This window comes from Malaclemys terrapin, chromosome 23 (assembly GCF_027887155.1).
Source record: "Malaclemys terrapin pileata isolate rMalTer1 chromosome 23, rMalTer1.hap1, whole genome shotgun sequence".
In the NCBI taxonomy this organism is placed as follows: Eukaryota; Metazoa; Chordata; order Testudines; family Emydidae; genus Malaclemys; species Malaclemys terrapin.
Window position 1 is genome coordinate 2,770,532 of NC_071527.1, and position 13,788 is coordinate 2,784,319.

Genomic DNA, 13,788 nt, shown 5'->3' on the forward strand with positions numbered 1-13,788 from the left:
TTTAGGAGGAGGACAAAACATTGTTTTATTTTAGTCAAATCACAACACTTTTTTAAACTGTTGTCAAAGTGTACCTACAATTTTTAATTACAGATCCACTTTTTTGAAGGTTTGCTGGGAACATTACAACTTGCCTCCTTCGAACAGCTGAAATAATCCCACACTAGTATTCCAACTAAAAAAAAAAAATCCATTCCAGCAAATAGTAAGAATACATGAAGTTACAGTCAACCAGACAGTTAAAAGGACAGCCATGGAGTCTTCAACAGTTTATTAGAAAGAATGTAGACATTTAAAAAAAAAATCCCCTCTGCTCTTAACACAGATTGAGGTTTTTCAGTCTTGTAATAAGCTGGTCAAAATAAATGAAACAAAAACCCAATAGTGTATTAACTTTTTGTCACTTGTTTCCATACCAACAGTGCAAATACAATTTGGTCTAAATGTACAGATTGACAAGCAACAATGTACAGCCAGCCACTTTCACCCCTCTGTACTAAGAGATGTAAAAGCTTGAGGGTCAAACAATACCAAATGTACAGGCTTCACCCATTTAAGTTAGGGGTTCACTAGTTTTAGCTAGGATACATCTGGAACACTAACTAGTGATTAAATACAACGAAGTGAAGCAATTTTTTTTTCCTTTTTATTAAAACATCAGTGGAATACACCTGAAGACACCGCAGAGGTATAGCATGTTACCAGTTTAATTTTGTAAGCCAATTAAAACATTGTTTCAGTCAGTTGAGTTCCAGGTATAAAAATCTGAAATTTTAAATGATCTGCAGTCCACACTGTGAGGGGAAAAATGCTAATTTACCACTTCCTGTAAATTGAGAATTTTCCCATTGTAATTATGTCTTATGACGAGGCAAGGAGGCTCTAAGCCCTTTTTATTGCAACTTGTTTTGTAGCGATTGCCTACACCTCAATTGTTTTTTGGAAGTCTGGAAAAAAAAAAACATTCCTGCATAACATTATTGCCTCATGTGGCTTAAGACTGCCCTGAACAATGGTACACACCAACCATCAGTGAAACCATTTAAAACAGATTGAACATGGGTTAAAGGATGCAGTATCTGCCTTTAGAGTGATCAACTCAGGAATTCTTCGGTTATGAAATGTTGTGATGAAGTTCTTTCCCCAAACCCTGAAGACGACAGTTCTCCTTACTCCAGATCTGGCATTTCTGAGGATAGAGTTAATGCATTAGTGTTTGGGTTTTGTTTTGAACACAGATCACCTAGAACCCGTCGCACTAGGGGCTCCACAGACACGATCCCTGCACCAGTCTAAGGAGCATGCAGCGGAGTTTTCTAAGAATGCTTTTGCTAGTTTGCCACTGGTGCAAAGACAAGTTAGGTTCTCAAATACGTGCAGAACTTGAGAACGAGTCCTCGAAATACAAGACTTTAGTCAATTAGCAGCTACACAGCACCATGTATGAGATGCAAATTAGTCTCTAGCCTCAACAATTGTTGTTGGGACTGCAGCAATCTGCAAAAGTTCAAAAGTGACGCTTGCAACTCTTGGGAAAGTTTATGACTCTGTAGTCGACAGTCCATTAGATCACACTGCCTAGACGACAGATAAGAGGTAGACCTGTACTGAGTACACACTGCAGGCTAACTAGAACACAGTCACTTGTGGCGACATGCAGCACGATGCTTAGTGCTGGCAAGCTCTCCACAAGACTGTCCTACTTTGGGTGAAACAAAGCTTATGTAAGACTAGTGCTCAGAAAAAATCTGCCTGCTGAAATAACTTACTTTCATCATCACTGTCTGGTGAATCCTGGAGAAAGAAGAAAAAAAGTTGGCAAATAAGTCAGGTAGGTTCTGAAGCTGCTCCTTCTGACACTAACCCAGTAAACGCCACCACTCAACTTCATACTGAGGATGTGTAAGACATCCTTTGGATCAGATTTACTGTGACGTCCTTCAGGAAGGACCCTATACCTCTGGTGAACCTTACATGCTTCAAGGCAGAATTACCAAGAACCACAGCTGAAGGTTTGGCAAGGTTGGCTCAAGCACAACAGCTGCAGTGGTAAAGCCACTACCATTGAGGTCATTGCATAGGACACAAAAGTAGGTTTTTCAAAATCTGATGTACTGTTCACACACAAAGGAAATGAAGAGCAGGAGTCCAGATATAGCCCCTGCTTCCAGTTAGTGAAGCTTTAAGAACTCCAAAGTGGTGATACAAGTTGACCTGAGCAAGCCTTGACATATCTGCTGAAAACTTAACCCTTTAAGAAATCCCCATAAACTACTTACATCATCTGCTCCATCTACTTCTGGCAAATCTACATCTTCATCTCCACCCATGTTGTTCATCATCTGTTATAAAGGGAATTAGTGTTAAATTAAAGCCTTTGTGTCTCACTGACATTTTCTCATTCGCTCTATAAAACCCAGGGAATACTGCATTCCAAGTCTAAAAACAGTCCCAATTATCACAGAGCTCTGTTCCACTTGATCAGTCTCCACTGTGCTTTCTGTAAGCCCTTCTACACACATGCAGTAGTTACTGCATCTTCATTAAGAATATTTCATGGGAAGAGCCCAAGTAAGAATGCAGACTAGCTAGATTAGTATAAATCTCAACATGCAAAATATTGTTTTTAAATTAACTGCATCTCAATCTGATGGAAAGTCAAATTAATGCATTAGCTGCCCTCTACCTCTGGACAGCCACGTTAAGAATAGGTTTGGTCACAAGCACAAATAAAGCTGGTAATCTCAGAGTCCACAGCACCCCCTCACCCCAGCAGAACTGGCAGTCTCTGCTCTGGAGAAGACATGCCTTCTAGCACAACCTATGTGCACTTGCTCTACTGCTTTGGAGTGCTGTGCAGGCCTCCCTTTGCACTAAGCCTGGTTCTTCAAAGTGCAATTAGAGATCATCATAAGGAAAGATTAAACATACAGAAGAAGCAGCCAATGGAGTGGTTTTTTATATAGACTATGATCAACTATATTTTATGTATCAGAGGGGTAGCAGTGTTAGTCTGAATCTGTAAAAAGCAACAGAGGGTCCTGTGGCACCTTTAAGACTAACAGAAGTATTGGGAGCATAAGCTTTTGTGGGTAAGAACCTCACTTCTTCAGATGCAAGTGAGTCTTGCATCTGAAGAAGTGAGGTTCTTACCCACAAAAGCTTATGCTCCCAATACTTCTGTTAGTCTTAAAGGTGCCACAGGACCCTCTGTTTATATTTTATGTAGGAAGTTGCTACAATTCTAAAATTTGTTTTGCTCTAGTTGGAACCGGCCAAGTCACCCATTTGGTGCTGGCAACAGCTGGAGTTGAATGTGTGATGAGTTCGCATTGGTACTGATGGGCAAGGAGCCACTTGGTCTGTTGAGACGACTGAAGAGGTCTGATTGCAAGCAATAGCTAGTAGCTAGGCAAACAAAACCCCAAAATGGAGAACCCAGAGGCCTGGGTTCTCCTCTTCCCTCACCTCAGAGAAGCGATCAAAATTGGACAGGTCTTCATCTGAATCATCTTCCCAGTCTTTCCAGTTGTTGAAATCCACACTGAGCCAGTTGAGCTACACAGCAATACAAAGAGTTATCTCCTTGAGGGACGAATATTTGTTCTAGGGTTGTGTTGGGGGTAGAGGAAATGAACAGGAGAAGTTTTCCCTCACATTAGGAAAACGTAGGCAGGTTCTTGGAGCACTGCCATTTTGTTTGGAGATGGGCTGAATGACCTGGTAGATACTACAAATCACACAGTAAATGCTCAACCTGTTCATCTGACATGACACAGGGACTCTCCATAATTTGAGTGGAGTTACCACTGCTTCCATGAGTATAATGAAGAAAAAAACCCCCACAGAATGGAAGCGTACCTTTGCCTTCTCTTTTGTTAACCTTGGCCATGACTGGCCAGATTCTCCTTTTCTTAAACAACACAAGATAGATCTGTCTGTTCTTTTATGCTTGGATTCCTGGAATGAAAGAATTGTCCTATTAACATGGTAGAGTCAGGAGATAGGAGCAACTTCAGTAAAATTTATACATCTGCATTCACCCACCCATTTGAGAGGTCATCATTCAGTTATGCTTGAGAGGATGAATAAAGTATATACAGTAGCTGCCTCCTATCATGTGGCATGAATATTCTTTACAATGAATACTTGAATAGATCACCAAAGTCTACTGGAGTGTCTATGGAACATTGCATTGTGATCTAGCATGTACCAAAATAATCCCTCCCTCCCAGTTTTGGACTAGCCACAGCATTCAAACTGGGGAAGGGATTGCAAAAAGTCATTATCCATCCAAGACTGAAACCCCACACTCCTGCACAGCAACATTTTACAAGCTAGTAAAAATACCTGCTCTAACAAGGCACAATGATGCTGATTGTGTGTTTGTTTTTGGTCCATTGAGAAAGATGAACAAGGATAAAGCAAGGAGCGCTAAAAAAAGGATGTGCAAGAACAGTGGTGAGAAGCACACAGAAGTGCAATCAGTAAGTACTCAGGAGCAGACTTTGACATGCCACTCTTCAAGTAGCAGAGAGGAAGGACCAGAGATCCCTTTCTTAGACAAAAATTTCTTTAAGTACATTAAGTTACTAATGGGGCTCATTACCCATAGTATCCAAATACCTCACATATTTAGAGTCCCCTTTTCTTGTATAATTAAGGGTACAGAGGATAAAAGTTCAGAAAATACTTACATTTGGATCAATATAATTAAAAAGATCGATTTCATTTAAATGCTTAAAGTTATCACTTCCACCAAGACAACTGTAAGAGAAAAGAATTAAGCAAGTTACGTAGCTGGACTGAAAAGTCCCAAAGCAAAGATAGTTGCAATAAAATAACGGTACGTGCTATTTAGTTAGAAAAAGGGTCAGGTCAGCATTTAGATACCGAAATTTCTCTTCCACTTGACAATGGTCTTGGTTATTTACCTGAATGTAAGTTTGGATTTTTCAAAATTTACGTTAACATCTTTACTGTCTTCAACGCAAAATTCAATAAAGACGTAGTCCCTTCGGTCATACCACTTTGCAGAAGCAGGCTGCCTAGAAACAGACCATTTAAGAGAATTAGATCAAGTAAATTTCTTTTTAAGACTGAGACTATTTCTTAATTTTAAGATAGAGTACCAAAACTCAGCTGTCCTAGTCTGCTAGTAGATTCAAGGGTGGACATTGCCACTGTATGCACACTTCCCCCCCTCCAAACAGCTTTAATAGCATCTGTCTAATTTTCACTGCAATAAAGGCAACTTTCATCAGCAAGAGAAAGTCATCTTTGCAGTTATGAGATGCACTGCAATGAGAAGCTTAGTACAATACCAGTAGCAGCCCAAATGGGGCTTAGGTTAAAAAATAGATAGAAGCTGAAGAGAGAATAGAAAATTGCTCAGTGTATAATCCCCAAAAACATCGCAAAGTGGTAACACTCCTTGAATGCTTAAAGTTTATCACAGATAATGAAATGAAATGAAGAGATCATACACTTAAGGCAATCAGAGCCCTCTTGACTGATATGCTACTCCAGTACCTTTGAGTTCTTGCTAACGCCAGTGGTTCCTATTTAGCCAGACTGAATATATACCAGTTTTGAAGCAAGTTCTCTAGTTAAAAACTGTATGAAATAGAACAGTAATCAGAAAACTCAAGTTCATGAAGATGAACAGGTAAGAAAGAGTAAGCTCAGTTTAATTTGCATGTGAATACCATTAGAAATTGCCAGCAAGAGAACAGGTTTGTAAACAGGATCTAGACAGACAGTTTTAAGGAGAATAGTCTTTCAGAATTAGCAATGAGGAAACAGAAAAAAATCTCATTGCTATTTAAAGGTGCTGAGATTTATTATGAATTAGAAATACACTTCACTTTATTTATTAAACCCTCCCCATAAAAGCCGCTATCCCTCAGCTCCAAACTACTGTATTACAAAAGTAGAGGGTGGGCAGAAGCCATGTAATTACAAAAAGTTAAAGTAAAATACAATGGGGGCATCCATGACAAGTCTCTAGGAATTGTATCATTTTGAGCTGACCATGTCAGATCTCAGCCTAAGTAGGATAAAGACTTGCTCAGTCCTCTATGGAGGCTCCATAGAAGAACACAGGTGCAACAGGATATGCGCTTGACAATTCAGTAGGTGGTAAGCAAATGCTCCAGGATAGTACAAAACAGATCATCTGCTTTTTGGATAAGATGTAAAGCTGAAGCCCTGATCACACAAGATCCATCAAGATCTTTGTACCACAAGTGATACAAACAGCAGTATCAGTGTCCTGGACAAATTCTGACCTGGGTAATTAGATTCTTCCTCCTTATTTCTCTCAGTAGCTTCATTTCCCCTGCTCTAGAGTAATCAATGCTTTTGGAGCAGAATGGAAACCACACTGCATCCCATAGGCAGCTGTATTTAGGTGCCCAGGAAGAGAAGCTTGTAAAGCATACAGCATTCTTTCAGGGTGACAGACTTTATACAAATCAATTTATTAGCTTTGCTGTCAAGGTTTTGAGGTCCCTAAAAGTTCAGTTGCCTATCCTATAGATTCCTTGTAACACCAGCTCCAAACTGATTCCTTGTATGTGTCTAGTGTTGGAGGAACAGACAAGACTTGAAAATTGCCTTATACTGAAGTTATCACTAGTTGGTTTTATATTAAGCAGGAAGTGCGTAGATTTGATTTCAGTACCTTTAAAAGAATTAAGTATGATTTAATGGCACTTTTTGGTTCCACCTGCACTGCAAGATCAATGATGTTACAAGAGAGACAGGTTGTTTTGCAGCATGATGTGGTTGTTCCCATGTGAATCCAAGGCCTTAGCCAAGTGTTAGCCATGCCCGAGTCCTGGTTACACTGCCAAATAGAACCACATTTTAACTGAAAGGGGTGGGGAGAGGGAGAATGGGATAGACAGCCACTTGTGACTCACTAGGGTCACTAAAGATAACTGCACATGCAAGCACCTTCCACATGTCTCAGTAGCACAGAACAAGAGTGGAAATCCTTTGTCTTCCCCACAACTTGCTAACACTAGAAGCACGCACAAGTAAAAGTCCCATTTCTACCAGAAGTAGGACAGTGTTAAGTGTCAGCGTACTCATCTGACAGGTAGAGCTAACATGGTTCAGTATGCCCCATTGCAGTCTTCCCAGCAAAACTGTTGACAGATCAGTACAGCTGACACGCAAGCCAGGCTGGATAACTGAATTTCTGCATTCTGGAGGAAAGACTAGTCACCTCACTTTGCATAAGATACTGTTGCCGCAAACACAAGACAGGAAGCGTTTTTCACAAGGTGCAATGGACTTTGGGATACCTTCCTCCAGAGACCTGGGAGGTAGGACAGTAGTAACCCATTTATAATGTTAAAGGGCAGATCTCAGAGAACCACAATGCTGAACACAAATACGGCCCTGCTCATGAGTTCAGTACATTGCTCCAATGTCAGAAACATTTAAAGAAGTGGTCTCAAGGTTTTATTCTTCAACATAAAATTCGGACTACCTCAATATACTGGCTAAAAGTAAATTATTAATACTACACAAGTCTAGAGCATTCAGTTGCATCTGAAAGAATGGGTATGTACAACACATGTAAAGAGCTATGAATTTGTGGGACACTAGCTTTTTCCTGCCATTACACGGAGGGATTGAGAACAAGATGCTCTGCAGTCCAACCCGCCATGTTAAAGCATTGCAATAACCTGCCAAAAAGGGAATCGTGATACAAGGACAAGTTCTCAGACCATTTCAACAGACCACTGCTACACTTTTAAAAGGTAAAGTGTCTGAGAAATTCTGACTCAGACTCTCAATTGACTGAGTCAAGCATGAAGTATTCTGCAATATTTGACCCAAAACCAATAGTCAAGCACATTTACATGCACCATTACACCTTTAGCAAGGGATTTTCTCCATCCATCTTATAATGCAAGGTTCAGTAGGTTCTGTAAGTTTATTTTATGAACAGTATTTTCAGGGTTAGTGTCAGATGGTTTTCCCAGCACACTAAAGGCACTGTTTTGGGGTTTCATTTCACTCTTGTCAGAAAGAGTAAAGGAGCTGTTCTGAACATATAGCGCTAGTATGCCTCTGTCCAGTTACTGCAGTGGAGTCTACCTAAAACTATTCAAGTGCTACTCTGATTATACTAGAAACCAAGGAGAAGAAGCTTGAAGGAAAGAAAAGATGTTTGTAAAAGGGAAACCATGTACTTTATTTTTGCTGAACTTTTAGCTTGATGTCTTACTTGAGAGGTTAAATCTGAAAGCAGTATAAAGTTTCGTTTGAGAGTATTCCAGTAGTACAGTGATTTTATGTTGCTAAGTGAGTGGACTTATTTTAGTGGACATGGTTTTAATCAAAACCTTTATCACGTGTCTCACTTATTAAAATGCATAAAATCTGATTCACAATCACACTGATTTTCAAGCAATAGGCATATGGTGGTGGTGGTGAGGAACTCAATAGGGGAAAATGCAAACTCTGAAATTCTCGGAATACTATCTCAAATGCAGCTTCTAGCCATACACAAATAGTTGCTACCACAGAAGAGACCCACTTTATTGGCAATTCTTGCACCAGCTCTACGAAGACTGATCTGATAGCAAAGGCGACTGGGTTCACAATTATGTTTTCCTATGCTCCACACGGGGGGGGAGGAAGAGTTTCCATTAAGGTCTAGTTCTATCTTTCTGGGACTGAGCATAACCCAATAATGCCCAGGTAGGAATTAAAAGGTTCCCTCAACCACACACAGTGGCCTTCAAGTGTGAAAAAAGAATCCATTCCTGGATGGGTTGTTTGAATTCAAGCAAACCACTCCAACCCATTGGGTGAAAGACTAACTTCCTTCTAGTGACACATTTGAGAAATAGGATGTAAGGCAAGAAGTTTCCTTTCATATTTGTGAGGACCCATGCTGGCTAAGTTTAGTAATAAAAGAGTGGTTATTCCCCCAGTTCAATATTTTTAATTCCTTATTTGACAAAAGCCTCACTCTGCGAAGACTTAAAGGCATGTAGTGAAAGAAGGACAAGGGTAAGTGTGCTCTGCTTTTATTTGCCTAGCCCAGACATCAGACTTGCTGCCTTTGGATGTTACGTACGCTAGCCATCTCCCATACTGCTGTGAGAGAATATGAAAATCCAACTCCATGGAACTCAAATCATGAGTTATCACCCAGAATTGTTACCTCATCAAGAGAAGGGACAGTGATCTCTCTTCTAATGCAAGAGTTTTGCTGAACACTATTAACATACGCATATGTAACAGCTGCACATCCGAAGAAACACAAGCCATACCCTCAACATCTTTGCCAAGATTAACCGGGTCTTACAGGAATAAGGTACTGCACCACTATACAGTATTTCCTAAGAGTCTGTTTAAAAGATTAGCCCTAGAATTAAATGGGGGTTCCCTTCCCAATGATTTAAGCCATGTGAAAAGGAGGTGATAGTAGCAAGAGGAAATACACTAGACCCATGTTTAAAGTTTGAATCATTATCTTGTTTTAGATTTACATACTCTCTTCTCCCCCCAAAAAAGGCTTGCTGCAGTCAGGTTAAACTGCTCTGGAAGTCTGACCAGCAGATAGCCTAATTTTTGAAAACTTGATCTGGATGGCTATGTTTGATGGCAACCTTAATTTAGGCCCCTACATGATGTGCCAGGAATCAGAATTTCATAACAAACAGTAATGCAAGATGCACCAGCACTACTAGCAGAAATTTCAGATGAGGCTGTACTGTAGCTCTATTTTAAGATTCCTGGAAGAAAAGAGGACCTACAGTGTCGATAAAGTCTGCATGTTGACTAAATTCTGTATGGACCACTCGTGCAGTAAGATCACTCCACACCTATACAATCATTATGCAGTACTAACCATGACACATTGCCTGACTAGTAGTGGAGAAATGTGGTCAGGATTTTCAAGGGCACCAGTTGCATGCATTATCATGAAAGCCTACCATTTTCCTCTCTTCCCTCAGTGTAACCAAGTCCATCTCACAAGAACAACCTTTCATCCATGAGGGCTGAAAAAGTTCATTAGTTGGCCAAGCGGTCACTTGAGCTACAAGGAATGAGGCAAAGTCCTATCACATCAACTTCTCATTAAGTCCTAAATGCACAATTAGGTTTGTCCAATATTTCAAACAATTTATACCATGACACACAACTGTCATGTACCTGGAAAGTAAGTAGTATCTTTAGCAGAATTAAAGTAGTGTTCTCTGGCTCCTTACAATAAGCAGTCTTCTCCATACAAGTTATCTGTATTTCCCATTCTGGTGCTCTTTGCCACCAGATGAAACACACACAAGGAACCAAGTTTCATTTACTTAAGAATTGTGACCATAGTACATTAGATTAGAGCCAGTCACTTCTGGTTGCCATTGTTCTCAAATAATGAAAGACCACCTCAGCACTATGGGTAAATGGATGTGTTTAACCCAAGTGACTAGCACATCACACTGTGCTATGTTTCATCTTGCATCTTAATTCCTGCTTCACAGTGACCTCTTCACTAGCTTCCATCTGACGGGAATCCTGCCAAATTAGCGATACTTGTCTGTCACTTTCACATTGCATGAATGCAGTGTGTTCTACATCAGACTACACAGGAAACCACCTGGGAGCTACAGCTGGTGCAGAATACAGTGACTCCTCAGCTTAGCGAAGTTAATTGTATGGACCATATTATATCAATGCTCCAAAGATGGCACTGGTATCCTGCAGCACTTGCAGTTCAAGGGGTTGCTAGTGATTTGGACGTGCTAAAATAAACTGGGGTCCTAGCCACCAAGACACAATCTTTTCCCATATATTACCACAATTCAAATCAACCCCCAGGCTATCTTGTTCTTTCCTTGGTATTGAATGTCGGGGGGTGTGTGTGTGTGTGTGTCTAGGTTTCAGTGAAGGGATCTCTACCATGTAATTCTCCCCCAACAAGGCCTGAGTTGGTACACTTTATTGACATGCTGCAAAGTTTGTTTGGTGAGCAAAGAATTTACCCGAGGACCTGATAGTAGTGAAGAGTATTTTGGTCCATTGGTGAGTATGGGATTTAGTTTTAGGTAATGAAACTAGCTTTTATTACAAGTTATTTTACATAGGTGTACCCAGAAACAAGGCAATAAGCATATTTAAAATATATTAAAATATAGTTATGAGAATGCCTGTATTTGTGTTCTAGAGATTCATCATCTGGTCTGGTACCATGATGTAGACCTGCAAAACTAAGCAATTCTATGCTGCAATTGCCACAACCAGAAGTCAACTCAGGAAGTTTTTGAGTAACACAGTAGTTGGGAATCTCGGTTATTTTATGATATGCACACACCTAATGTTTTACATTGCTTTGGAATGTAAATGCCTGTACCACTTTACAAATGTTTGGGCTCAACACCCTCCCAAGTCTCCATTTTACAGAGGGACAGAAAGAAATACGGCCATACAGGTGAAGTGGCTTGCTCGAGGTCACAAAGTCAAGCCGTGAAGAGAATTCAGAGTCCTATCTCCCAATCCCCCATGCCATTACTAGTTCATGGTCTGCCAGAGTAAGTTTCTTGTTTCAGTTTCTGTCACGTTTTGCTGGTTGAGAAACGTGGTTTATAAGAAGATTAACGCACTAAAGAACTTAAACAGCCAACACCAGTTAATATAGTGGCTTGCATTTGTTTCTCTTAATCTGTAAGGAAGAGAAAGGAATGGAACTGCTGTTGTGTCCCCCATTTACACTTAGTTTTAGACTGTACTGAGGGTTGCTGCTCCAGAAATACAATGCAAGTGGCCAACTCCTCAAACAGGGAAGCTGTGAGATAGTGCAGAGGCTGAGCGTTCCCTGAATTCTTAAAGGGGGGGGGGGCAGCTACAGGTTGAGTGACAACCTCAGGTGCTCCTAGGAGAGACAGGAACCCTGGGAACCCTGACAACACCTCACCTTGATAAAAACAAAGGCTGCTGGTTACATCCAGCCCCTCCGGCACTACTACTCATCGCCTGGGCTGTAGGGACCCAGTGTGCCTGCATCACTCTCCTCCCACCCCCCCAAATTACCCTCTCCCACACCCAGACAGGTGACCATGCCTAAGGGCTGAGCTGCTCAGCCCTGCGCCCACCTCCCCCCAGCCCACGTGCCCCCCAAACCCCCAGCCCACGTGCCCCCCAAACCCCCTGCGCCCGCCTCCCCCCAGCCCACGTGCCCCCCCAAACCCCCTGCGCCCGCCTCCCACAGCCAACGTGCCCCCCCAAACCCCCTGCGCCCGCCTCCCCCAGCCCACGTGCCCCCCCAAACCCCCTGCGCCCGCCTCCCCCAGCCCACGTGCCCCCCCCAAACCCCCTGCGCCCGCCTCCCCCAGCCCACGTGCCCCCCCAAAGCCCCCTGCGCCCGCCTCCCCCCAGCCCACATGCCCCCCCACGCCCGCCTCCCCCCAGCCCACATGCCCCCCCACGCCCGCCTCCCCCCAGCCCACGTGCCCCCCCAAAACCCCCCACGCCCCCCTGCCCCAGCCCACGTGCCCCCCGCGCCCCCCTCCCCCCAGCCCACGTGTCCCCCAAAACCCCCCCGCGCCCCCCTCCCCCAGCCCACGTGCCCCCAAAACCCCCCGCGCCCCCCTCCCCCAGCCCACGTGCCCCCAAAACCCCCCGCGCCCCCCTCCCCCCAGCCCACGTGCCCCCCCAAACCCCCTGCGCCCCCTCCCCGAGCCCACGTGCCCCCCCGAAACCCCCCGCGCCCCCCCGAAACCCCTGCGCCCGCCTCCCCCCAGCCCACGTGCCCCCAAAACCCCCCGCGCCCCCCTGCCCCCCCACGCCCGCCTCCCCCCAGCCCACGTGCCCCCCTGCCCCAGCCCACGTGCCCCCCGCGCCCCCCTCCCCCAGCCCACGTGCCCCCCCGAACCCGCCTCCCAAAAGCGCCCCCACAAGTGCCGGGAGACTCCGCCGTCGCTAGGGCCGCGGCCTTGCCGGGCCCCTCCCCGCTGCGGGGGGAGTAACTCCCTCCCCCTCCCCCACAGCCCTTCCCCCCTCACATGGCGGACGGCGGCAGGGGCGGCTCCGGCTCCGGCTCCGGCTCCGGCGGGTCCCCGGCTCAGGGCTCTCTGGCGCGGGCGGGCAGCGGCGAGAGGGACGGGGTCCGACCAGCGTGAGGCGGCGGCTCCTCCTCAGGGCTCGGCCTAGCACCCACAATGCACCGCGCGCTCGGGCAACGGCGGCTGTTCCAGGCGCTGGTGACGCAGCAAAATACCCCGCGCTCCCGCCTCTCGCCGCACTCCCCGCCGCGCATGCGCCGGCGCCGGCGCCCGCTCCCTCAGCGCGCTTTGCGCCCAGGTGGGCCCTACCGGACGCAGAGCGCATGCGCCCCAACCGCCTCGCGGCTCTCGGCCTTCCGCGCGCGCGTGCCCAGGGCAGTCTCCCCCGGCGTGCGCACGCGCTTCTCCCATTGTCTCAGCGCGCACGCGCGTAGCCTCCCTCTCGCGTCTCCTAATTTGCCCCCGTCCCACGCACGGCGCATGCTCCCCTCCCTCCCGCTGTTGCTACAGGGAATGGGCACAGCGCCCCGGCCTGGGGTTGCCATGGAAACGAGAGGGGAGGATGCTGGGACATGTAGTTTTCTTGGGCCCTGTTGGTGCCCCGAGGAAGGGGGGGGGTGTTTAGCAGGGGGCGATGGGGCCACAGGAGCTGGACCCCCCCCCCCATTTGTCCACCAGCTGCTGGCTGCACTGCGCCTAAGAACGGCCGAACCGGGTCAGACCAAAGGTCCATCCAGCCCAGTGTCCTGTGTGCCGACAG

The 13,788-nt window shown here is 45.0% G+C and overlaps 1 protein-coding gene across 1 annotated transcript; it reads right to left on the bottom strand.

The window, feature by feature from the left end:
* Window positions 1-13,368, bottom strand: PTGES3 (prostaglandin E synthase 3). Its single transcript, XM_054012695.1, is given in 9 exon segments — window positions 1-1,189; window positions 1,770-1,794; window positions 2,280-2,342; window positions 3,469-3,558; window positions 3,862-3,960; window positions 4,698-4,767; window positions 4,935-5,048; window positions 13,029-13,291; window positions 13,294-13,368. Coding segments are annotated over 9 exon segments (804 nt in total). The 5' UTR covers window positions 13,354-13,368; the 3' UTR covers window positions 1-1,169.
* Between the last annotated feature and the right edge of the window lie 420 nt (window positions 13,369-13,788).